The sequence below is a fragment of the Lycium barbarum genome, chromosome 7, assembly GCF_019175385.1.
Source record: "Lycium barbarum isolate Lr01 chromosome 7, ASM1917538v2, whole genome shotgun sequence".
In the NCBI taxonomy this organism is placed as follows: domain Eukaryota; kingdom Viridiplantae; phylum Streptophyta; class Magnoliopsida; order Solanales; family Solanaceae; genus Lycium; species Lycium barbarum.
Window position 1 is genome coordinate 112,142,518 of NC_083343.1, and position 27,001 is coordinate 112,169,518.

Sequence of the window (27,001 nt, forward strand, 5' to 3'; positions counted from 1 at the left end):
TATTTTTGTTGATCTTAATTAAAAATATTGTACTTGAATTGTGTTTGAAGCACTTTTCCTTCCCTTTTTTCTATCTCACTGATTTTTTTAAATTTTTTTTTGCAGGTTGATTGTTGTGTGTAGCTGTAGATTGTAATTATTTTATTTTATGGGAATATTATTAAGTCGTTATTTAATTGATATTTCCCGGAACGATTTTGATTCAAAGAACGTTTAAAGTCATGATGAATAGTAATCGATACATCATTACCTTTTCTATAAAGTTTCGATCGATCATTATTGTTTGTGCCTAGAAATTGTCTCACTTTCGAGCGAAAAAAAAGTTATCCACATAAAATTTAATTTCACATGAAACCGAAATAATGTCAAATAATTTTATGTTTTGTCATTTAGTTTTATTAACTTTCTTTGCACCTAAACCATATGCAAGAATTCAAGTACAAAAAAAGTCTTTCTTCAACTATCTCCTCCTCTATTTCTTTACCCTTCTCTTTTCTTCTTTGGTTTTTAAAAAGTAGGCGAAGTTTTTGTCTCTATAAAATCAAAATTGAGTAAGGTGTTGCTTAGGGAAAAAATCTTTTGAATGATTCATCCCTCTGAATTATGGTCAATGTTGTTGTAAACCTTGTGCAAAAAACTTTTTCTCTCTTTTTCTTAATGAAAGAAGATGGAGAGCGGTATGTAAAGAATTTGAAGCAGGACTATTATGCATTTTCTGACCTCATATACTTTATTCATGGCCATATTTAATAATGCAATTTTGTAAAAATTTACTACTTGTATGTTTATCCAACAACATGTTTGTTATGTCAGTATTACATAATATTAGAATATTTTATGATTCTGAAATAAAAAGGTGATTATTAGCGAAAATTGGTGAGCGAAAATATTTCTATACATATATATATATATATGAAGGGAGTGCCAAATAGTAAGAGAATCTATTTAAGGAAAAAACTTATCTTTCAGGTTCTACGTAAGAACTAACAGGAGAAAAAGAAGCATCTGATGGGTTCTAAAATTTTTTTTTTTTTTTAAATTCTTCACAATTTAAGTTCTCTGATCCTTAAAATGAGAAAACACTAATGTAAAATACTGTAATAGAAAAGTAAGATTGAAGTCTAAGCTCATTTTAATCTATAGAAAAATAATTAATTAGAACTGATTATTAAATGTGAGCAAAATTTAGGTATGTACACCAGATGCTAATAATTAGAATTAGAGGTTTTAACATTTTTTATTTTGTAAGTAGTTAGTGATTTACTTTGCTTACATCTTCTTTCTTGAATTTTCATTATTTTTTCTTCATTCATGAAAATTTGTGTTAGGACTCACCAAACCTCCTACAAGCATATTTTTGACAGAATTATAGAAATGTGAATGGTGATATATTGATACTGTACGATGAGTAATTGAGTGTTAATTTTTTCAAAATTTTCAAAATATGCTTATACAAAAATAATGTAGGCAACAAAATTTGTGATTTTTTCTCTTTTTGTAGACATGATTTTTGTAGACGAGAATGCAACCTCATAGTTCTTCTTATATCCCAATTAAATTTAACAAAAAAGTAATTTAAAAGTTATTAATATGTTTAATGAAATAACTGCGCGAAGCGCGATCAAATTCACTAGTTGAAAGTAAATGAAGAAATTGGAAGGAGTAATTTTATGCACTTAACAAAAAAGTTTTCATCTTACTAAAGAATTGCTTGTTGTCATGTCAAAATGAAAAAAGAAAAATAAGAATATCAATTTTATTTTTGTTGAACTAATTATGGAGAAGTTCAATTTATGCATATGGTCACAATTAGGTAGACAACGAAGTATTGATTTCAAGTTTTCTTCTTTTTGTTCTTCTTCTCACCTTTTAGAAAAGAGAAGTCTAATAAACCTTTGATCCTAAAATAAAATGATTAATTGAAAAAAGTGAATTTCGTTTATTTTGAGAGGGGTATTTGAGCAAGTTCTTCAACGATAGGAGCATATTGGGATCAAATCGAAAAGGAGGGCAAAATGTTCTAAAAGTTCTATTTTCCAAAGTTGAGGGGCAAATCCGAGGCATTCCACAACGATAAGGACATATTTATGACCAAATTCAAATGGAGGACACAATTATTTTACTTAATAAATGTTCTTCCATCTTTTACATATTTGCATAACACCATGAATGTTTAATCGGAAAAGGGCCAAATATACCCATGTACTATTAGAAAAGGATCAGATATACCCTTCATTATACTTTGGAGCCAAATATATCCCTACAGTTATACTTTGGAGCTAAATATACCCTTGTTGTTATATTTTGGCACATATATACCCTTTATCTTAACGGAAGGACACATGTCACCATCCTATTGGCCTAGTTTGAATTATACCTTAATTAATTATAATTTAACTCATAACCCGATATCCAATTAAAAGACCCATATTCATACCTGGAAAATTCGAGTCTTAAGTTTCGAAAAACTTCTTCAATGGCTTCTTCCTAACAGAGTTTCAGTAAAGGGTCTAAAACAGAACAACTTTAAAGTATACAAAACTATATTAACACAGGAATTTTCATTACTTTATCAGATTAACCAGGGAAAAAATGTACAATTACTTAACAAAACTCATTTATTTGAGGGAGAATGGAGACGTAGATGCATTGCACATGGCAAAGATTATCATGGTAAGTGCAATTGCAGACGAGAGTATTATTATACAGGGGCATATCTTTTCTTTTCAGTGTGCTCCAATTTGGATTACCACCACAAGGGTTTAGCTTAAAATCCCAGTCTTTTTACCCCAATGGAGCTGCTATTTCTTTAAGAGCTTCAACTGCAACCAAAGTAAACGGGTATCAACCTTTTAATATACATTCCCTTAAAAGAAGTTGAATTTGTTGACCTTCATCTTTGCGAAGTTGACAATGTAAATTAAAATCTTTTCAAGCTTTAACTCAGAATTGTCTTGCTCTTTCAAAATATACTTTTCTTTAGCCATTTGAAGCAGTTTTTTTAAGCTTGACCCGAATTTTTCCAGGTATGGGTATGGGTCTTAATTGGATACTGGGTTATTAAATTTTAATTAATTAGGGTATAATTCAAACTAGGCCAATAGGATGATGACACGTGTCCCTCCATTAAAATAAAGGGTATATATGTGCCAAAATATAATAGTAAGGGTATATTTAGCCCCAAAGTATAACGCTATGGGTATATTTGACTCCAAAGTATAACGAAGGATATATCTAGTCATTTTCTAATAGGACAGGGGTATATTTGGCCCTTTTCCGATGTTTAATAGATTAAAAGAGATGAAATAATTTTTCTAGGATCACAAGGAAAAATCTTCAATTATAGATATCAAAATTCTTAAAACGACTTTTTTTTTTAGAGAGTTGCTAAATTGCCACACCAATTTGACCCAAATTTGGTCACACTTATGTAAAAACTACCATAACTTCTATTGTATAGTTATAAATTAGGATAAACTTTGAGAAGAAAAGATAGAAATGACATTAAGTAAACATAAATTGTTAATTTGACCTAAATAGTCATATGAATTTACTCCATTTGGACCATTATAGCTAAAATAGTGTGGCAAAAAAAACCCTGTTTTTTTTTTTTTTAATATTGTACTTTAGACTTAGGCGGTTGTTGCATTAAGTCAAATCCAATCCACGAAATATGGAACATAGGTGGAAAAATTATCTGGTGTCTCCGAGTTTCTAAGTTAAGGGGGACTGTTGGCCTTTTTTCCTTAAAAAATAAAAATAGATTTCTGATACATAAAGTACCAAAATTGTCTGTATGTGTAGTGCTCCCTGATTTCTTAATAAGTGGTGTTTTTAGTTTGGGCACACCCCTTAAGAAATTACTTTTATTCTAGAAAGTAAGTGTTTTATTACTTACCCTTAATCAAATGGCTTGAAAAAAAAAACTCTTTAATGGTTTTCTGCCTTTTTAGTACGTAAAACTTTATTTATTTAAATAAGGGTAAAATTGCAAGAAAATAATCAATGCCTTCTTGATTTTAATGAAACACCACTTATTTTGAATTTATTTATTTAAATAAGGGTAAAATTGCAAGAAAATAATCAATGCGTTCTTGATTTTAATGAAACACCACTTATTTTGAACTAAAATTAAAGGATAAAACACCACCGATTATGAAATGGAGGAATTACTTAATAAACAAGAGAAGGTAAAAACTTATATTTCCTTTCCCCTAATAAAAAGTTTAACTCTTCTTTCAATTGAAATTTCAACTAATCGCATTAATAAAAAGAGTATATTAAAATTAAATAGTTTTCAAATATGTAAAGGGACAAAGTAGGGTCCTCTGGTTCAAAACAAGAATATCCTAGAATCATAATTTGAATATTAAAATCATAATCATAACTTAGATAACTTCTCCCATCATATGTGATAAGTTATCAAGATTTTAACATAAAAATATAAATTTAATTTCAAAATTTATATTGAAATAATCCACCTAATCCCTTGAATCATACGAACCGAGTGACTAGAGAAAACAATTAGGATGCATTGGCAAAATTACGCTTTAGGTTTATTTTGTGACATATTTATGTCACATAGCCCACTCTGAGTTTGTTACCCGATTTAGCTCATATTTATGTATAAATATATTTTATACACTATTCTACGCTTTTTACAAGGTTGATACATCATATACAATACTTTTCCTCACGTATAATATTGTATAATATTGTATATTGGGCTAGCGCAGTAATTTATGTCGGTTATATATGGTTGAAAATTTCCCATTCGCTAATGGTTGAAGATAAGGTGCCATTAGCACAAACCATTCTCCCACACACACACAGAGTGACCATGGGAAGCACAAATATGGAATCCTACAAGTTAGAGATGTATGAAATAGGCCCTTGTGAAGATGCTTTCCAAATTGGTTTCTTGATTGGCCAAAGATTCTCCAAACTGATACAAAGCAGATTATCTACAGACCTTATTCTTAAAAACCAACTCCTCCCTTTTGCTCAACTCCCAAATTCCCAGCCACTGATTAATAATCTGTCTGAAAATAACAAGAACAAGTTCCCAAGTTATTGGAATGAACTCAAAGGAATTGCTCAAGGAAGTGGTGTCCCCTTTCTCAATGTGAACTTTCTAACTTATCCTTCTTTTTTATCTAACCGGTACTCATGTGCTCGACTAATTTAAATTTGCATCGTGTAGAACCCAATGAGAGAGCTAGGGCGCAAGGGTTCGTTTGTATTCCCTTCGTCGAAAAAGTAAACTATATATAAAGGTGAAAGAAAAAACAGTTTGTAGGATTCTTGATAAATTATTTATACATATTAAATAGATTTTTAAACACAATACAAGGTTTGAGCCAAAGTTAATATGTTCTGTCAAACCCATATGCACAAGTTGTAGCTCTAACCCTGACTGTATATACAAAGTTAAAATTATTTTATATGTAGCTATAGTAGACATTGAGCCCCTTGACTTCTTTTATGTGTTTAATTTATTTCTTTATATTTTGAATCTCTTAGTGAAAATTTTATTTCGCTACTGGTAGAACCCATTAAATGGAAAGCGCCTTGTAGGAGTTTCTTTTGATTTTCGAACCTTTAACTAAGGGTGGACGAATCTCATCTGCCAAACGACTTTAGTGGCCATACTTATCCTTTCATTAAGTGCAGCTAACTGATAAATTAAAAAACTGATATTTTCTTTTCTTTTGGTTTTTCCAGATTTTACTATTGAACTTTAGGAAAGAAATATTGCCTTTCATTCGAAAGACAGAGGATTATCCCAAGGAGGAAGAGATTAACGATGACTGTTCAGATATTCTTGTTGTTAGTAACACCGTGGCTGTGGCAGCTCATAATGAGGATGCAAATGTTGCTGTTGTTGGACACACGTAAATTATCTTGTTTTCTTTTACAGCAATAAATCCCTGTTTTATATGTGGTTTTTTTCTTTGGGATAATTACATTTTTGGACCGCTCAAAAAACAATAGCCAGCACGTGTATAGGTTTTGTATATTAAGTATAACTATACATATAATACGCATATAGTATACACAAAATATGCATATAATATATATAATAAGTGTATATGTTTTGTATATTTTGACTAGTGCCCGTAATTAATTTCGGCCGACGGGCCAAAAATGAAAAAAAAAAATCCTTTTTCCATCTTTGGAATTTGACCAGTTTCATTATATTGCAGTTATTTGGTTAAGGTGACATTGTCTAATGGTACAACATTCACTGCGTATACATATGCTGGAGAACTTCCAAGTTGTGCCTTTGGATTTAATAATCATGGAGTGGTACACTGATATTAATTTCTTGTCAATTATCACTAATATTCTAGTTCTTACTGTATTTGTATGTGTTTTTATCGATTATAGGCATTTACTTTGAACTCAGTACCACCCTGTGAGGAAGAGATAGTAGCTGGTGCAATTGGCAGAAACTTTGTGTCCAGAGACCTGCTTGAAGCAAATAGCATTGAGGATGCTCTGGCTGTAAGCTTTAAGTTTTCTTCTCTCTCTTCTGATTCACGTTGTTAAGTTTCCCACATTGATTGAGGGAATGAGTTGTTGTCTCCTTCTATAGTCTTGACCAGTGATGAAGCCACCTTATGCTAAGGGGTGTCAAGTGTCCTCTTTCGCCAGAAAAATTACACTGTTTAGTTAGGTTATAATTTTAATTTTATGTATATATGCTATATGTTGACTCCCCTTATTTTATATATATATATATATATATATATTTATTTTTCAAATATTTTGACATCCCTTTGTAAAATTTCTGGCTCCGCCGCTGGTCTCTTGGCATTCTTCACCTCATAAACTAATTTTTGGGCTTGAGTTATCTGGTTTCGAAATGAGACTCATTCCAATTCTTTGAGCCTCATATTATGTTATTGACGCTCCAATTGTCCAAAATGTTCCACATTACTTGAGAAAATGAAATGTTGTTTACATATATGACGATCTTGGATCAAAACTAGCTTCTAGCCTTAAGTTAAGTTAAGGTCCATTTTCTTAACACAAGATGGTAACCTGCTTTTATGTTCATAATTGTGGGATCCAGAGGATTCATTCCTCAGAAGCTTCAGTTGGGCACAGCTATAATTTGATAGACACAAGGGCTCGGAGGATTTTAAACGTCGAAACTGCATCAAGAAATCGAGTTTCAGTTCATGAAGTCAGGGAAACTCCATTCTTCCATGCCAACATGTATCTGCATCTTCAAGTAAAGCAGGTAAGTACACCTTTAAATTTTTTCTTAGCTATCACTACATTTTAACCTATTGTAGCATGTAATATTTCTTATCCCACCTTTTTATGGACGATTACCGGTAATTATCTTTTAGGTGACCTGATAGTGTACAAATTCGTGTACGCTGTAAATATGTTGAAGTTAAACTCGTCTATATTTTGTCTAATGAAGGCACAAGATGAGAACTCCTTGAGTAGGCAAACAAGGGCATCTTCTTTGCCAAAGCAATCAAAAAGTGATTTCTTAGCACTTCTTGGAGACATGAATAATGAGAAGTATCCCATTTACATGACAGGTAGTTGAGTTCATGAAAAATATTGTACATATTGCTCTATTGATATCATTTTATTGATGTTCTTCAACCTCGTTTCAGGTCCATTGCTGTACACATTGTGCACAGCTGTGATAGATTTGGATGAGAAAATTCTAACAATTATAGAAGGGAACCCAAAGGAAAATCAAGAATCCTATGTCTTCGCATTGTCCTAAAAGCAAGCTATTATGGGGACTTGGCCTCTTAAATAATTGTTCCTTGGATAGAGGATCCAAGGAGAAAATTTTGTTACCATATAAACTCCTTCATATTAAAGGGAATTTTGTTTTTTAAGTATCTGGTTTTTGGAGTAACTAAATATAGAAAGACCAAGAAAGTTCCGTAGCAGAGCGGTTCGGGCAACCGATAGCACCAGTATCTCCTCCATACTTAAAACTCAAAAAATAGATTAGGAGCAAGAAATATCCACTCACCAAATTTCTGGTGGAATCCTGTAGGACCTTATTCGGTTTTCTGGTGCCATAGTAAACAACATTTTTTCTTCATCTGAGCAAACTACATCACATGGTGCTAATAGCTATGTTGCTCGGAATCTTCAAAAATTACCAACTGGTGCATGTCGGATCCTACAAGAATCCAACACAGATGCAGCAGCGTTTTGGAAAGTCCCAACAACATAGGCTAACAACATACAATGTTCAAGCATCTAAAGTTTGTCATGCAACCAGGAACAAGATGCTCCATTCAGGCACTTAAATCTGATGTAAAAGGACCACCAATTTATCAAACTGAATCTCAGTACTCAAGAGGAATATGTGTTGGGTTTAATTGATAGGTTGAATGGGAAATGGGAGGAAAAGAATTGGAGGGAAAAATGAGTTGTTCCCTCTTTCTTTATGAAATAAGCATTTGTCCCTCATAGATGGTGGAAAGAAAAGTTCTCCTACTTAAAAGTAGAAGCACTCATTCGTGTCCCTCCGTTTTTCCAACGGAATTTTTCTGAAAGGTTGCAAACCTTTTCCCAAACAGGCTATATATTTCTGTTGATCCTCAGAATTTTTCCTTACGAAATTTTCTGATATTCGTCTTCTTCTTTTTCTGCACTTCTTAAAACTCTCGTGTGACATACTACTTTCGAGTAGTTCGCAGTCACCTTAATTTGCTGTACCGCTATTTTGGTGAGTAAATCGTTCTATCCTGGGAGGAAAGATTCCAAAACCTCATGTACATTGAGGGGAATAATAACCTTAAGGACACACTGTGAATTCAGTGGGCTCGATTTGGTTTTCCATATGCTGTTCATATTATTTTCCAGTTTCTGTTAATTTCGTTTTCTACAGTTTTGCAGAATCTGTCCAGTTTCTGTTTTTTGTTTTCAGGAATTATTTTTTATTGTTTCAACGTTTTTGCAATACAGTTGGTTAACAATCTTAAGGAAATTAGTGCTTATATATTTTAATCCGTATTCTGTTTTGGAGACTAAAACCTTCTGGTTTTCTACTCCGTTGGAATTTTTCTAGTCCAACTTGAAGAACATAAAAACTTCGTTGGATTATTAAAGTTCATAACAATGACGCGATTTGAAGAACATAAAAACTTCATCGTGAAACAGATTCTGGAAAAAGGATATATATATATATATATATATATATATATATATATATATATATATCTTCTCTGTTAACTGTTCTGCTTCATTTTCCATTTATTAAACAGTTTGTCAATTATTGACAGTGAAGAATGGAAACAGAAAGTGATGTTAATGCTCCTAGTGGAACTGCAACTGTTGGCGCGACTGCTGGTACTACTGTTGGCACTACTGTTGGGCCGACAAATGTTGCATCGTCAAGTCGTCCAACTGCTGCACACGCGATGGCACCGGCAGAGAAACTAGGGAAGTTTTCTGGTATCAACTTCAAAGGATGGCAGCAAAGAATGTTCTTCTGGCTGACTACTTTAGGCATGCAGAAGTTCACAAATGAAAATCATCCTGCTACTGAAGAGGGAATGCCTGAAAACCAGCGCTTTATGATTACTGAGGCTTGGAAGCATGCAGATTTTTTGTGCAAAGGATACATCCTTAGTGCACTAGATGATGATCTGTATAATGTCTACAGTTCTGCCAAAACTTCAAAAGAATTATGGCTTGCACTCGAAAAGAAGTATAAAACTGAAGATGCATGCTTGAAAAAATTCGTGGTTGCCAAGTTTCTTAACTATAAGATGACAAACAGTAAAACTGTTGGAACCCAAGTTCAAGAACTCCAAGTCCTTATCCATGACCTTATTGCTGAAGGTATGGTGATCAATGAGGCATTTCAAGTGGATGTTGTGATTGAGAAGTTGCCTCCTTCATGGAGAGACTTCAAGAACTATCTGAAACACAAGCGTAAGTAAATGTCGCTGGAAGATCTTGTGATTCGCTTGAAGATTGAGGAAGATAATAAAGTTGCTGAAAAGAAGTCGCCTGGAAATTCAACGATTATGGGAGCGAACATCGTTGAAGAAGCTGCTCCAAAGAATAAGACAAGGAAGAAACCTTTTGGAAAAAGTAAGGAGCAGAACAAGAAAAAATTGAAGGGCAATTGCTATAATTGTGGGAAAGCTGGCCACAAAGCCCCAGATTGTCGTCTCTCGAAAAAGGACAAAGGAAAGGTACAAGCCAATATGGTGGAGAAGAATGATGACATGGATGATCTGTGTGCTGTCACGACCCAACCCCATGGGCCATGACTAGTGCCCAAACTGGACGCCCGTATACGAACCTGTTAAATATAGGTAAACTGGAACTAAGGACAATAGGGAAACTTGTAAAAATAAACGAAGGGTTCGCAACACCGCATATCATAAACCTGTCTCCTGAGGAGTCACAGCATACAATAACACAATATGCAAGCCGACAAGGCTGCCACTATACTCGGGGATATCCAAAGCATAACAATAACACGATACGCAAGCCGACAAGGCTGCCACTATACACGGGGATATCCAAAGCAAACCATATAGACACGGCTGACCAAAACTTATATACAACTCACACATGTCTACAAACCTCTAAGAGTTATAAGAGTGAAATATGACAGGACAGGGCCCCGCCGTACCCCTGAATATATATAAGTCTATATCAGAAGATCTGTACCAAAATATCTAGGCTCCAGACAATGGAGCTCTCCAAACAGCTGAGCAAAAATCCTAAGCTGGAGGATCACCGGACTGAGTGTCTGTACCTGCGGGCATGAAACGCAGCCCCCCGAAGGAAGGGGATCAGTACGAGATATGTATTGAGCATATAAAGCATGAAATACAATAAAGAGGTTCATGACTGAAATAGAGATTTCCGGAGACAAGTATGACAATAAGAAATCACTGTACCTATGCCTTATGAAATGAAAATCATGCATAGCTATATCATATACCATATCCAGCCCATTATGGACTCGGTGAATAAAGTCGTATACATGTATACCATGCCCGGCCCATCAGGGGTCTCGGTGCCATCATCACATCATCATATCATATATATATATATATATATATATATATATATATATATATATATATATATATATATATATATATATACACCGTACCCGGCCCTCTAGTGAGGGACTCGGTGAACAATGCAGTGAAACTGTGCACGAAAACATACCCGGCTCGGGACTTGGTGAAAGATACATTACGGCATGCACGAGCAGAGTAGTGAGCAACCATATGCAAACTAATTCATATCTGATACTCAATAGAATAAGCAAAATGAACTATCATTTGAAAATCAAGACAATAGTCATATCAAGTACCCTTCGAGTGTCACTATGGATTATATCAAAATAGGACGGTTGGAATCATAGACACGTATCAAGACATAATAAAATAAGTTCTGGGAATCAAGAACATTAGCCATCCTAGTGTCTCTAAGAATAGGAGCTTCTTTGGAGTTATATGCTCGTCGTCTGTTTGTTTCACAAAGACCATGCCAAAAAGAAGGAAGGATAGCTTCACATACCTTGTCCGCTTCTTAAGTTAACCATAACTTAGGTCTCGGGCTTCACCAATCTACAAACAATACCAAATATGCCAATAATCAATTTAGGATACTCTTTCAAACCAATCCTTAATTACTTAGAAATCTAACGATATTCGAGCAGCATCTTTCCTAAAAAGACAATAATCCTCGTGATTCCAACTTACCCAAAATATCAATCACCATACCAACAACAATATAAATAAATACATATCCAAATAGAATCAAATCCATTCTTAAATCACTTTCAAAACAGCCCAACATACATTCCTATACCGATACTTGTATACACTTCTTTATTTTCGTATATACATAGTATAACAACAAACACAACAACAACAACTACAGCCAATCCCACGATATTCCAGCACACCAAACAATTTATAACAACCACCAAACAGCCCACATGATAACAATAACAATTTATCCGATTTCCAATATAGTTTTCGTAATTCTTTCATCTAGCAACGTAGATACGACTCGGATAACTCAAATACATCTAGGAGAGAGGATTTCTTACCTTATGTGCCAAGATTTAATCTTCTTCCACCTTAGTCTTGAACAATTGTACCCAGTCCGTTCTATCATGAGCTTACTACAACCAAGAGACTACCATAGCTTAATTGAAATGGGACGAGGTTGCTGCCTTTGCTTCCATCAAATGAATTGTTCCCCATGGTTAAATCAAATGGTTGCTGAACGTTTGTTTGCCTCTTCATAATGAATCTTCAAAGAAAAATGTTGTTGTACTTTTTTTTTGCTTCCAAAATGAATCCCAAAGTTACTAAATGAACTCCAAGTGAAAAATGAACAAGCTGGACGTATTTGGTCTGCTTGAATCCACTAAAGAAACACGTGGACTGCTACCACTTCATTAGCTACTCATTTGATTAATTAGTCACTATAATAATTTAACAAGGTCACTCCACGTTGACAGCCCAAAAAGCCACATTTATCTATACTTATAATTACACATAAAGATGATTTTTCCCCACATGGGACCCAAGTGGACATATTGTCCCCTAAACATTACCTAAATGTTTTTAATTTCCACTATCTCATAACATTGGACTAATTACCGATATAAATAACGTTTGATCTCAATTCACTTAAATATTACTCACCTCTAACTCACTTCATTATTATGGTCATGTGATATGGTCCTAGTCCATAGCCTCATTTGCCACACATAAAATATTATTTCCAGTCATCGTCGTCACACTTTTCCATCTTAAATCATTTCGGGACTTCATTTCTCGTATACACCGAATTCTTTTATTTTCATGTTTGACTATGACCAAATCTTACAGTCGGTAAAATTTGCTCATGTTGGACGGTTCAATTTCCTAGTCCAAAAATACAGGATATTATAGCTTGGACTGTATTTCATTTAAATAAATTTCGAACCTCAACGAAACTTATTTTCTTAGATTTGTTTAACTTCTAATATTTATAACACATCTTTACCATCAATACTGTTATATCCCGTGTTTTCACACGTTTGGAAAAACTTGAATTATATTGGATTCTTGAGATATAAGGTCAAATTTGATATTTTGTTGGACATAGGAGTTATGCATGAAAGAATAGAGTCATGAAAGTGTGAGACAAGGCTAAGGGCAATTTTGGAATTTTGGAAATTAGTTTCGGGAATTACAAAAAGTGGACTATAAGTCATTGGGCCAAAAATAATGGAATGGAATTTAAGGCCCAATGCATTGTAGTGGCCGGCCATAGTGGCCCAAGCCCAAAATTTTGTATTAAATTTCCATGTGATTAAGTAACATAAGGCTTTGATCCAAGCCCAATTAATTAGTCATGTGCATGATCATGTGACAATTAATATAAGAAGCCTAAAGTCTTCATTATATGCATTAGAACATTCAAGAAAATTAAGCAAGGAAGAAGTCAAGAACAAGAGCAAAAAACCAAGAGGGTTTCGGGTTTGGCTTAGAAAAATAGCCACCAAAAATATTGCTCCAAAAATTCATGTCTTGTGGTTTTCCTACTAAGATAAGGTTCCTTTGTAACTTGGTATAGTTGGATTGGAGTGGGGAGCATTAGAATCATCAAAGTGACTACATCTCCAAGTGAAGAAAACTTGAAGAAAAGGTAAGAATTTCTACCTTTTTATTGTGTTATGAAGTTTTGATTGTGTTGTGGTGTATAGAAATGTGTTGATTGTATGGAAAAATGGAAGTTTGCAATGTGGGTTTGGAATATGGCTTGTAGCCGTGAGTATACATATGTTGTATAGCCAAAATGTGTTGAAATTATGTTGTATTCTAGTTGTGAATGTGATGGAATTCATGTTGAGAAGGAAAGTGGAATAACTTTGATTGAATTGCTAAAAATAGCACTTGGCCGTGTGGTGTATTTGGTTTGGGAATAAAATGGATTAAGTTTGTTTAGTGTATTGGAGTGTTGTTGTAATGCTTGATATGTGAATGAAGTTAGAATGATATAAGTTTGTATTGAATCGGAATGTAAACACTTATGTCGTTTTAGTATGTTTTTCCGACATTAAGGAAATGAAGTCGTTTGGTTGTGAATTATGATGATCATTGATGAATTTGGAAGTTGGAAACTTGTTATGAAATTGTATGCCAAAGATTTGATGTTTTGCATAAGTTAAGACTTTGGCGGAAAGTTGTATATTATGTATATCGAGTGTATACCTTAAGGAAAATGAAATGAAATGTCTCTAAATCTATATTGTGATGATCTTGAGTGATAATGGATGTGAAATCATGATGTTAGTTCGAAAGTTTGGGTTGAATTGAAGATTATGTCAACTTGTGAGAAAAATGACTAGTTGAAGGATATTTGTGTTTTTAATGTTCATTGTTGATATTGATGTTGTCGTTTGGGTTGTTGTTGATGATTTCTAGCCGAGTTGAATTCTCGGGGTGCCATATGTATAGGGGAAGTGCTGCCGAAATTTCGGTAGCCAAATATGCTTAAAGTTGTAATAATGGCATTAATAACTCACAATTGGTAAACTTGACCAATTGCAGTTTTTCGACGAAACGGGAAGTGAGTTTGGAAAGGCTTAAGGAGCGTGAAATGTATGTAAAGCAACCCCTATTCTTCCCTTGGCATGCCCTTAGTGTGTTAGGGTCGGATCCGGGCCTCGAAGGACCTCTTGGCCCTCGGAATCCGCAAGAGAAAATTTCAGTTTTTCCTTCAGTAGAATTGAACCATTTTAATACGCTATTTCTTGGAATTATGCAATTTTGTTCTAAACTACTTGGAAAGTCATAGAATGTTTGTAGAACCTTTTTAGGTGATACCATAAGCTTAGAGGGCATAATTTGAGCCCGCCGCCTTATTTGTCCCGAGGCGGGCCCACTATTTTCGGTTTTGCCCCTAATATGCTAAAGCTTACTTTTAAGCGATTTTTGAAAGAAACGTTTTGATTACCCTACTAATCGCTTAAAGAATATTATTTTAAATATTCTATTAAATCTTATGAATTATTTTGACACTCGGAATGACTTCAGGAAGGTTATATTTCTGTAAATTATTATGATATCCGAATTGTATTAATTCTGATTCCGTCCGACTCCATTGGATTTGTTTGGCTTTGATACGCTTCATCGAGTCTTTGAAACCATTTATGATATTTTTAAATTGCATTAGTCTCTCACTACTCCATTCGTGGATGTCCCAATGTTTCCCACACTGAGCCCGGGCCAGGATATGTTGTCAAGCGTAATTCTCTGCATTGTTCGCCGCGTCCCGATGTGAGGGGGCAGGTATACGCGTACATGGGTCTGTGGAGTATGATGTGCCATGTCCGCCTATTCTGATCTGATCTGTTATGGCCATTCTGATATGACATTTTATGATACGGGGCCACGCCCCTTTTCTGATTCCTCTGTATTGTGGCACCAGTGTCGGGAGGGTGACCACGTTCTGTCTGCCGAGTCCCGTGGCAGGGGCCGGATATGATATGACATATGTTTCTGTACACATTCTGTCTGTTTTGGAAATATGCATTTGACACTCTGGATTTTGTACTCATTTTCTGCAACCATTATGATTTGACTTCTGTAATTCCGCTTTACATATTCAGTACATATTTCGTACTGACCCCCTTTCTTCGGGGGCTGCGTTTTCATGCCGCGCAGGTACAGACGACAGGTTTGCTGATCCGCACGTTTAGGATCCCATTTCTGCTATTTTGGGGCGCTCTCTTCTACAGAGCCCATCTTTTGGTACAGTCTGTCACTGCTATCTGGATATGTACTTTGTTCAGGGTATGACGGGGCCCTGTCCCGTCTTATGATTATGATATGTTCCGTAGAGGTCTGTGGATATATCTGTGTGGGTTCTGTACATATGTTTGGGATACTTTGTTCTATGATGGCCTTATCGGCCTATGTGTGCCAAGTCTGCTTTTTATGCTAAATTCTGTAGCGTCCACTAATATTATTATTATATTATTTTGTTAATATGCTAATTTGGGTATCGGGTACGTATAGGTGCCCAGCTAGGGCACTGGTCGCGGCCCACGGGGTTGGGTCGTGACAAATACAACCATCTATAAGCTTGGGAGGATAACCTCATTTCCGTTACCAGTGTCATTTAACTCGCACGCTTTCCAACGCATGAAAACGCGGGATGTAACATGTGCAATGCTATCGGAGTGCAATTTGGTTGGAAACCCAAAGGAGTGGTGGCTTGATTCTGGTGCCACTCGACATGTTTGCGTTGTAAAAGAAGCATTTGCAACCTATGCTCCCGCTGGACCCGAAGAGGAACTGTTTATGGGAAATACGACAACAGCTAAGGTTGAAGGTTATGGGAAGATACTTCTGAAGATGACTTCCGGCAAGGTGCTGACTCTCAACAACGTTCTGCACGTTCCAACAATTAGGAAGAATTTAGTTTCAGCCGGACTACTCGTCAAAAACGGGTTTAAGTGCGTGCTGGTTAGTGAGAAAATTGCAATAAGTAAGAATAATATGTTCATAGGAAAGGGCTACCTCACCGAGGGCCTTTTCAAACTCAATGTAATGGTTGTTGACAGTATTAATAAGAATTCAGCTTCGTCTTACTTATTGGAGTCAAATGATTTATGGCATGTTCGTTTAGGACATGTCAACTACAAAACCTTGCGAAAATTGATTAATTTAGAAGTATTGCCTAAATTCGAGTGTAATAAATCAAAATGTGAAATTTGTGTTGAATCTAAGTTTGTTAAACATCCATATAAGTCTATTGATAGGAGTTCAAATCCTTTAGACTTAGTCCACACAGATATATGTGATATGAAGTCAATACCATCACGCGGTGGGAAAAAATATTTTATAACTTTTATTGACAATTGCACTCGATATTGTTATGTGTATTTGCTTAATAGTAAGGATGAAGCAATTGATGCATTTAAGCAATACAAGAACGAAGTGGAAAATCAATTGAATAAAAAGATAAAAATGATTAGAAGTGATACGGGTGGAGAATACGAATCTCCTTTTGCAGAGATATGTTTAGAATATGAAATTATTCATCAAACTATTGCTCTCTACACACCACAATCAAATGGAATTGCGAAAAGGAAAAACTGAACATTAAAGGAAATGATGAATGCTTTATTAATAAGTTCCGGTTTACCGCAAAACTTGTGGGGGGAAGCTATCCTTACAGCTAATCGAATACTCAACAGGGTGCCCCACAGCAAAACACAATCTATTCCATATGAACTATGGAAAGGAAGAAAACCCAACTTGAAATATTTCAAAGTGTGGGGGTGTTTAGCAAAGGTCCAAGTTTCTTTGCCCAAAAGGGTAAATTGGATCAAAAACTGTGGATTGTGTTTTTATTGGCTATGCTACAAACAGCAAAGCTTGTCGGTTTTTGGTTCACAAATCGGACAATCCCGAAATTCATGTTAATACGGTAATTGAATCAGATAATGCTGAATTCTATGAAAACATTTATCCGTATAAAACTGAATGTGAGTCGTCAAGTGAAAGATCTAAACGGCCGCGAGAAGAACCAAAGGAAAGTAAATCAAGTGAAGAGGATCCAAGGCGTACCAAACGTCAAAGGATATCTACTTCCTTTGGACCAGATTTTATGACATTCTTGCTTGAAAATGAGCCTCAAACATTTAAAGCAACAATGTCTTCTTCTGATTCAGCATTTTGGAAAGAGGCAGTCAATAGTGAGATTGAATCAATTTTGAACAACCATACATGGGAATTGGTTGATCTTCCTCCTGGAAATAAACCTTTAGGATCAAAATGGATTTTTAAAAGGAAAATGAAAGCTGATGGCACTATTGACAAATATAAGGCAAGACTTGTGGTCAAAGGTTATAGACAAAAAGAAGGCCTTGATTACTTTGACACATATTCGCCGGTAACAAGGATAACGTCTATTCGGGTGTTAGTGGCACTAGCAGCCGTATATGGTCTTGAAATCCATCAAATGGATGTCAAGACAGCTTTCTTAAATGGAGAATTGGAGGAAGAAATTTACATGGAACAACCTGAGGGTTTTGTGGTTCCTGGTAAAGAAAGGAAAGTGTGCAAACTTGTTAAGTCACTTTATGGACTTAAACAAGCACCCAAATAATGGCATGCGAAAATTGACCAAACAATGTTGGCAAATGGATTTAAGATTAATGAGTGTGACAAATGTGTTTACATTAAAAATACTCCAAATCATGAAGTCATTGTTTGTTTATATATTGATGACATGTTGATAATGAGTAGAGATATTGCCGATGTAAATGCTACGAAGCGTATGCTCGCTAGCAAATTTGACATGAAAGACTTAGGGGTTGTTGATTTGATCTTAGGAATTAGGATCCATAAAACTCCACAAGGTCTAGCATTATCACAGTCACATTATATTGAAAAGGTGTTTGACAAGTTCAAGTATTTAAATTTCAATGTTGCAAAGACTCCAATTGATGTAAGTTTTACACTTCAAAAGAGTGAAGGTGAAAGTGACTCACAATTGGACTATGCACGAGTTTTGGGAAGTTTGATGTATATTATGAATTTTACACGACCAGATATAGCATGTGCTATTAGCAAGCTAAGTCGATTCACGAGTAATCCCAATCAAACTCATTGGATGGCAATGAAACGAGTTTGGGGTATTTGAAACACACCCAAAACTATGCTTTGCATTATAATAAATATCCCGCAGTAATTGAGGGATATAGTGATGCAAACTGGATCACCGGATCATCTGAAGTTAAATCCACGAGTGGATATGTTTTCACCGTTGGTGGAGGAGCAGTGTCTTGGAAATCATCAAGACAGACATGCATCACCCGCTCTACAATGGAATCTGAATTTATAGCTTTAGACAAGGCCGGTGAAGAAGCTGAATGGCTCTGAAATTTCTTGGAAGATATTCCATTTTGGCCCAAACCTCTGGCACCTATATGTATACATTGTGATAGCCAAGCGGCAATAGGTAGGGCAGGGAGCGTTATGTATAACGGAAAATCGCGTCACATTCGACGGCGACACAATACCGTTAGACAACTACTCTCTAGTGGTGTTATCACTATTGACTACGTAAAGTCAAGAGATAACGTATCGGATCCACTAACAAAAGTCCTATCTAGAGAGGCTGTTGAAAGATCATCGAGGGGAATGGGGTTAAGGCCTAGGACAAGTCATCATGGCGGTAACTCTACCTAGTAGACTGGAGATCCCAAGAACTAGGTTCAAAGAGATCAAACAAAGTTATGAATGACGGTTCAACATTGTCAAATAACTCAACCCATTCTCGTGATGATGACAATGTTCAGAAACAAGGATAAAACCTTAAGGCTTTTTAATGCGTTAATAAAGCATTAAAGTTTTTTAATGATTATCTAAGTCTGGCAAAACATGACTAGATAGTGTGTCTATAGGACTACACATTTAGAAATCACCTATGTGAGTGTGAAATATAAGCCGCTTCAAGGGAAATGATGGTAAAGGCCCATTCTCTATGCATTCACGAAACCAAGCGGTGTTCATGGCTGAAACGAACACAACCGTGAGAACCATAGATGGTTGAGGGTTAATTGTGTGACTTATGTTGTCTAGTTATACAACAAAGTTCGACGGTTCAAAGATATCACATCTACCGATTGATCGAATATATCCGATATAAGTTCACTACGGAAAGTTCAAAGGAAAACCTACTTATCCAGATGCAATTAATCTTCGCTTGTATATCACACACTTGTCCGTGCATTCCTTTATATTATAGCCATTCCCCATTCATGTGGGGGATTGTTGGGTTTAATTGATAGGTTGAATGGGAAATGGAGGGAAAAGAAGTGGAGGGAAAAATGAGTTGTTTCCTCTTGCTTTATGAAATAAGCATTTGTCCCTCATAGGTGGTGGAAAGAAACGTTCTCCTACTTAAAAGTAGAAGCACTCATTTGTGTTGCTAAAGGGTCAAGAAGAGGGTCTCCCCTCGCGCCGTCGTCGTCGCTCGGCTTCGGCTTCGGCTTCGGCTTCGGCTTCGGCTTCGGCTTCGGTCAAATGATCTGATTGATTGATAATCTTTTTGGACCAAATTTTCTTTAATTTTAATTATTAATTAATTAATTAATTAAAGATCCTAACCCGCGACCCGACCTGGTTTCTTTCTTTCCCGGATTAATTTAAAACATTTCCCTCCGTTTTTCCAATGGATTTTTCTGAAAGGTTGCAAACTTTTCTGAAAAGTTGCAAACCTTTTCCCAAACAGGCTATATATTTCTATTGATCCTCAGAATTTTTCCTTATGAAATTTTCTGATATTCATCTTCTTCTTTTTCTACACTTCTTAAAACTCTCGTATGACATACTACCTTCGAATGGTTCGCAGTCACCTTAATTTGCTGTACCGCTATTTTGGTGAGTAAATCGTTCTATCGTGAGAGGAAAGATTCCAAAACCTCGGGTACATTGAGGGGAATAATTTTCTTTAGGACACACTGTGAATTCAGTGGGCTCGATTTGGTTTTCCATATGTTGTTCATATTATTTTCCAGTTTCTGTTAATTTCGTTTTCTACAGTTTTGCAGAATCTGTCCAGTTTCTGATTTCTGTTTTCTGTTTTCAGAAATTATTTTTTTTACTGTTTCAACGTTTTTGCAATACAATTGGTTAACAATATGTAATAGCACTATTTACCTAGCACTATACAGATTTAACTCGGACTACTACATGAACACCGCTTATGAGGTGTATTTAAGGGGAAAAAATAGCTGTTCTTAGCATGAACCTGCTAGAAGATCTTTGACTCTGCAGTGAAGTGTGTTTAGTTTGAAGAAATGTCTCAATTTCAGACCTCAGTTTTTCAAAAATTGAACTTTTTTCCACTTGACCATATAAAGGTTCTAGTTGCATTTGCATCCGTTCGCCGAGCCGAAAGTCTGAAATATGGAAAGCTCATCGATCACTACCAGTCCTTTCAGTCCAATTCTTCTCAGGTTTCTGTCTCAGAGAAACTTTGATGGGCCAAGCAAACTGCAGGGTGGTAACTTGTAAGATGTAGCCTACGAAAGTGAAGAATGTGAAAGGTATAGAATTTAAGGCATACTAAGCCCTTCAAAAGATATACTGATTAACGTAAGAATTTATCCGCACCGGATATGTATACTAAATCAATAAAAAATATGACATGTATTTGAATATATATAACTATGAGTCTATTACTTAGCCATAATATATTAATATATATTTTAACTTTATTAAATCACTTAATTATAACAAATTAAATCAATTTTGGTATACACGACTGATATGAGTAAATTTTTACCCTTTAATGAAATTATCCATGCATAATACATACACAGGCCTCCAAACTTAGCTTCAGGTGTCAAATATGTCCTCCAACTTTGGGTATGCACAAGTAGACACCTTAACTTGTCTCCACTTTGTCAGTTGAAAACTCCAACTTACAAAATGATCATCTAGACACCTCAATAATTTATGTGTCACGTCAGTATTTGTGTTTACGTGTTCAACTGAAGACAATTATCTAATACCAATCTCTACCTCCTTGGCTCTACATCTCACGGTTACCCAACCATTCAAATCTTTAAAGTTCCACCTGGAAACCAAAGCACTCAACTGTGTTTTTGGTTTTCAAGGTGCTTTTTGAGCTTTTATACCCCAAATTTTATATGCATCGTGTTTAACGGGTGTTGGAGCACCACTAAATTGGAGGGAGGTCCGCCCCTGCTTAAGAAGTAATTCATAAAATGATAAGTTTACTATATATCACTCTTTATGTAACAAATTCAATATTTTGGGAAATGCATAAGGATATGATTATGTTTTGGTTTTTCAACTGAGCAAGTAAAAATGAATATCTATTTGTAATATAGTCCACAAGTAAAAGTGCGCGGAGGGATTATTATTTTACAATCCGTAATTAATAAATACAGTATATTAGTTGTATTTTTTTTATTTTTTTTTTTAGTCTTGCTTAGCCCGTGTACATGGATAAAATTTAGTCCCCAAGTGGGAAGGAGTCGAGCAGTTGGTACTTTCACTCAATCTCTGACTTACTGAAAGCAACTTGTTCCATAGGTTCACACACCAACTACCATTCTATTTATCGTACTACATCTTTAATTCTTCGTCCCTATCTCCTTCAAAATACAAATAAAAAAAACATTCTCTTCCTTTATCTTTGTCTTTCTTAGACTTACAGTTGCAGATTTTGGTATTTGGTTTTCATTTCAAATGATCCCATTCTTGGACTTTTCTGAAGTAACCAATTAAACAGAGTTTACAAGGTACTATGATCTTTCTTGCCCCGTCACATTTCACAGTTCTAAACTCGTAATGATCAATACATGCATATTCCAGTAGTGTTACTCATTACAAAGTTACAAATAATCTTTTCTGATCCTTTTCTTGATCATTTGTCGTTTGCAAGAATTACTAGTAACTCTGCTGAGCTATTATTTTCTCTATTTGGCACACTGCCCTAATTTTTTCTGTTTCATTAATAGTAATAATAATAATAAAAACCAATATGGCTGCCATAAGTCTAATGAACAAGTAATGTAGATCCTTGGATATGCATATTCTTTTCCCCGCTGAATATTAGTTTTTGTACAAAAATAATCATCTTTTAAATGGTGTATTACTCGTTCAATTTTTTTGGAGGGATTGGTGCTGATTGAATTTGTAAAGCCCTTTCTCTAATTCTAAAATAGGTATATATGCATATACTTTTGGCAGGTGGTATCCATGCCAAATTGTGCACATCTCGATTCATTTATACTGACTACCTATTACCATCCAAAAGTAATTTGCCTACCAAGATTAGGGTAGCTAGGCTCACACTGTCGTTTGGTTGTTGGTTAGAGTTATGCAGGGTTAATTATTCATGTATTAGTTATACCATCTTCGATCCTGCCTAAAATAATATTACATAGATTCCCTCATAACTTATATATATATATATATTTATATATATTGATTATGCGGGATTGTAAACTGATAACTAAACACTGTATTTGGTGTGCTGAATTTTATATATAGCAACTAAGATGCTACCAAACATGGTATTAGTTATGGTGGTTTTAATACATGAATAATTAAATTCCCAACTAGCAACCAAACGATCTGTAAGTGTTGTAGCGGGTTGACCCTGGGATCTCCAGGTTCTTCCCACTCCCTAACCCCTTAACCATCCCCTTGGGAACACTGGATCTTCATTACCTCATCATTCTATAAAGATTATCCTGTTGATCATTTCCTTAGGATATGTTTCCTTTGAGTTGAAATTGGAAGTGCAACAGCCATCGTGTTTTACAGTATTGTTTGTACAGGACTAATTTGGAGTGGCATCCAGTAAAACTATGGAACATCTTTGTCCTTCTCCAATGAAGGCCACATCTAATGGCATTTTTCAAGGTGATAATCCTCTGGATTTCGCCCTTCCGCTGGCCATTTTACAGATATGTTTAGTTCTTCTTGTCACAAGAGGTCTTGCCTTTTTGCTGCGGCCCCTACGACAACCACGTGTTATTGCTGAGATTTTTGTAAGTTGTTTTTCCTGCCATCTCAAAGAAAATTTGGTACATTGTATGTAATTGTGTATAGGAAGACAGTTATTCCTTCTATATCGCCCTGTTGTGTTCGTTTTGTTACTGGTTTACTCTTTTCTGTTTTATTTCTACTTGCTGAAAGTAAATTATCTGCCCTTCAAAACTATTTTGTCCTGTTCAATTTTCTTTCTCTCCAAACTTAAGTAACTCACCTGTCCTATTTCTTTTTTTTTTCTTCCTCTTCCTTCCCTTGCTTTTCTTTTGGTAGTTGTTTCGGCTCCAAAATGCTTCTGTCGTATAACTGCCAAAGAAAAGCCTACCTGGTTAGATTATCGTGGGATCTTTACACGAATAGCTTTCCGGATTCACTATTCATTTCTTCTAGCCGCTATACATAGATTATACACTGATTATGCACAATTATAAACATTATACATGGTTATTTAGGTTAATTTTTCTTATCATTTGTAAGTCAATCAAATAACCCCTTTTTTTCTTAAACTTTTTCTCGAATCACGTGTTTTTCTCCTCGTTACAGTATTAGATTCACTGGACAACTTCTGTGATGTGATCCTTAGTCTTCCTTTTCATTCTTCTTCATGGCACGTTTGTTGGAAGAGGAAAGAACAATTTCACCTTTCCTATTGAATTATAGGGGTACTACAAAGTCATGGATGTTTTAGTGTTATAGACAGAAAATCTTACAACTTATCTTGAACTTCATTCTTTTTAGAAAAGTTAACATTCTGTTTGTGATATACAGGGAGGAGTATTGCTGGGACCATCAGCTCTTGGTCGAAACAAAGGCTATTTGAATGGAATATTCCCGCCGAAGGGCATCACTGTTTTAGACACTTTGGCAAACATTGGTCTCCTGTTCTTTTTATTTCTAGCTGGCCTAGAACTAGATGTCAAGTCATTGCGTCAGAGTGGGAAAAAAGTCCTTGCCATTGCTGTTGCAGGAATTAGTCTTCCGTTTGCTTTGGGAATTGGCTCTTCATTTATTCTTCGAGAAACTATAAATAAAGGCGTAAATGCTACCTCATTTCTTATATTCATGGGTGTAGCGCTTTCCATAACTGCATTTCCTGTTCTGGCACGAATTTTGGCTGAGCTGAAACTTTTAACTACTAATGTTGGGCGAATGGCCATGTCAGCGGCAGCAGTTAATGACGTCGCAGCTTGGATTTTACTTGCTCTTGCCATTGCCTTATCTGGTGATAATTTATCACCTGTTGTGTCACTTTGGGTTTTCCTCTGCAGTTGTGGCTTTGTCATTTGTGCCAGTCTTATCGTGCCACCGATTTTTAAGTGGATATCGCAGCGTTGCCACGAAGGTGAACCTGTGGATGAGATTTACATATGTGGTACTTTAGCTGCTGTACTTGCAGCTGGATTGGTCACTGATATTATCGGGATTCACGCAATGTTTGGGGCTTTTGTGATTGGAGTTTTAGTTCCAAAGGAAGGGCCATTTGCTGGTGTACTGGTTGAAAAAGTTGAGGACCTTGTATCTGGTATTTTCCTCCCATTGTACTTTGTCTCTAGTGGTCTAAAAACGAACATTGCTACAATCCAAGGTATACAATCATGGGGTTTGCTAGTTCTGGTTATATTTACTGCTTGCTTTGGGAAGATTGTTGGCACTTTTATAGTTGCCCTTCTCTGGAAGATTCCAAAAAAGGAGGCTCTTGCTCTTGGATTTCTTATGAACAGTAAGGGATTAGTGGAACTGATTGTCCTCAATATTGGTAAAGATCGAAAGGTAATGCTCGTCTAGTGTCTTATTGCTCTGTGGAGTCAGGTTATCCCTTTCAGCTTTAAGTTATTTACTCTATGTCTCATGCAGGTATTGAATGATCAGACTTTTGCTATCATGGTTATGATGGCTCTCGTCACGACCTTTATCACCACACCCTTGGTTCTGGCTGTTTACAAGCCAGCAAAAATACTAAGCAAAGGCGACTATAAACATAGAAGAATGGAAAGGAAAAATCCAAATACTCAACTGCGAATATTGACCTGCTTCCGTAGTTCCAGAAATATCCCATCGATCATTAATCTCCTTGAGGCCTCACGTGGGACCGAGAGGGGAGAAAGGCTTTGTGTATATGCAATGCATCTCATGGAGTTCTCGGAGAGACCGTCAGCTATCTTAATGGTACACAAGGCTCGACATAATGGCTTGCCCTTCTGGAATAAGGGTCAGCGGTCAGCTAATCATGTTGTTGTGGCATTCGAGGCTTTCCAACAATTAAGTCAGGTCTCTGTGAGGCCAATGACATCAATCTCATCACTCTCTGATATGCATGAAGATATTTGCATTACTGCTGAAAAGAAAAATATAGCAATCATAATTTTATCATATCACAAGAATCTGAGGCTCGACGGCTCATTTGAGTCAACCCGACCTGATTTTCACTTGGTTAACAAAAGGGTTCTTGAACATGCTTCATGTTCAGTGGGGATATTTGTTGACCGTGGACTTGGTGGTAGTTCTCAAATATCTGCAAGTAATATTTCATTTTCTATTACCATTCTCTTTTTTGGGGGCCATGATGATCGTGAAGCACTTGCTTATGGAGTTCGTATGGCTGAGCACCCGGGAGTCAAGTTAACAGTCATTCGCTTCCTAGTGGAGTCGGATTCCTCTGAAGAGATAGTAAGAATAGATACAGAAGGCACTCCTGCTGCAACATTAATCTCTGCTGATGAGGAGTTTCTTGTTGGTTTTAGAACGAGTGTATCAGAAGGCAGTTCCGTTATGTATGAAGAGAAGAATGTTAGAGATGTGTCGGAAACAATTACTATCCTACGTGATTACAGTCGGTGCAGTTTGTTTCTGGTTGGTCGAATGCCTAATGGTGTAGTAGCTCTTTCATTGAGCCAGAGGTTTGATTGCCCCGAACTAGGGCCAATTGGGAGTTTGTTGACTTCACCAGAATTCTCCACAACAGCATCGGTCTTGGTGGTGCAACAGTATTACGATAACTTATATGCAAATAGTTCACATCAGATGATTGAAGATTGACTTGCCAGAAAATTTAAGGGTCCTTCATTGGTAAAATCGTTCTTGGCATTTTGCCCTATTCATCTCTTCGAGCTGTAATTATCACTTGTTCTTTTTTATTACAAGAATTCAATGTATGAAGACTTAGCAATTTTTCTTGTTGCTACTTGTTTATCATAAGTGAAGCCATTTTCTCGTATTCTCAGTTTGGAAAGCCAATAAGATCAATACTATCTGCTACTTTTATGTATCAAACTTTAAGCTACTTTAGTTTAGGACATACTTGGCTTAGGTGAATTATCCTTTCTTGTTATACAACCATGTGGCTAAAGTTGTAAAATTTGATCATTCAATTAAAGCTGGAGAGTAGGTCCTCATGTAGTTGTTCTCCAGCTCATTTGTGGAAACAA

General features: G+C 35.8%; 2 protein-coding genes across 3 annotated transcripts; both read left to right on the plus strand.

Moving 5' to 3' along the window:
- The first annotated feature begins 4,772 nt into the window (after positions 1 to 4,772).
- LOC132603825 (uncharacterized) lies at positions 4,773 to 15,905 on the plus strand. 2 transcript variants are annotated; one of them, XM_060317103.1, is made up of 7 exons: positions 4,773 to 5,125; positions 5,725 to 5,894; positions 6,207 to 6,309; positions 6,391 to 6,507; positions 7,079 to 7,249; positions 7,439 to 7,562; positions 15,696 to 15,905. In XM_060317103.1, the coding sequence occupies exons 1-7, from the start codon at positions 4,781 to 4,783 to the stop codon at positions 15,728 to 15,730; spliced, it is 1,065 nt and encodes a 354-aa protein (XP_060173086.1). In that variant the 5' UTR covers positions 4,773 to 4,780; the 3' UTR covers positions 15,731 to 15,905. The 2 variants fall into 2 exon arrangements, with proteins under 2 accessions (XP_060173086.1, XP_060173085.1); XM_060317102.1 differs by lacking the exon at positions 15,696 to 15,905 and adding an exon at positions 7,641 to 7,874 and having other exon boundaries at positions 4,774 to 5,125.
- A 6,104-nt stretch (positions 15,906 to 22,009) lies between these two features.
- On the plus strand, positions 22,010 to 26,790 carry LOC132603826 (cation/H(+) antiporter 18-like). Its single transcript, XM_060317104.1, has 4 exons — positions 22,010 to 22,318; positions 23,363 to 23,575; positions 24,345 to 25,346; positions 25,431 to 26,790. Exons 2-4 carry the CDS (start codon positions 23,393 to 23,395, stop codon positions 26,610 to 26,612), a joined length of 2,367 nt encoding a protein of 788 aa, XP_060173087.1. The 5' UTR covers positions 22,010 to 22,318; positions 23,363 to 23,392; the 3' UTR covers positions 26,613 to 26,790.
- The last annotated feature ends 211 nt before the right edge of the window (positions 26,791 to 27,001 follow it).

What these genes read in the sequence shown, in the direction of transcription:
- LOC132603825 (XM_060317102.1), top strand. Translation starts at nt 4,781, where the DNA reads ATGGTTGAAGATAAGGTGCCATTAGCACAAACCATTCTCCCACACACA. An exon ending in GTTGCTGTTGTTGGACACAC is followed by an intron (nt 5,895 to 6,206) that starts GTAAATTATCTT and finishes ATTATATTGCAG; the next exon opens with TTATTTGGTTAAGGTGACAT. An exon ending in TGCATCTTCAAGTAAAGCAG is followed by an intron (nt 7,250 to 7,438) that starts GTAAGTACACCT and finishes TGTCTAATGAAG; the next exon opens with GCACAAGATGAGAACTCCTT.
- LOC132603826 (XM_060317104.1), top strand. Translation starts at nt 23,393, where the DNA reads ATGGAACATCTTTGTCCTTCTCCAATGAAGGCCACATCTAATGGCATT. An exon ending in GTGTTATTGCTGAGATTTTT is followed by an intron (nt 23,576 to 24,344) that starts GTAAGTTGTTTT and finishes TGTGATATACAG; the next exon opens with GGAGGAGTATTGCTGGGACC. An exon ending in ATATTGGTAAAGATCGAAAG is followed by an intron (nt 25,347 to 25,430) that starts GTAATGCTCGTC and finishes TGTCTCATGCAG; the next exon opens with GTATTGAATGATCAGACTTT.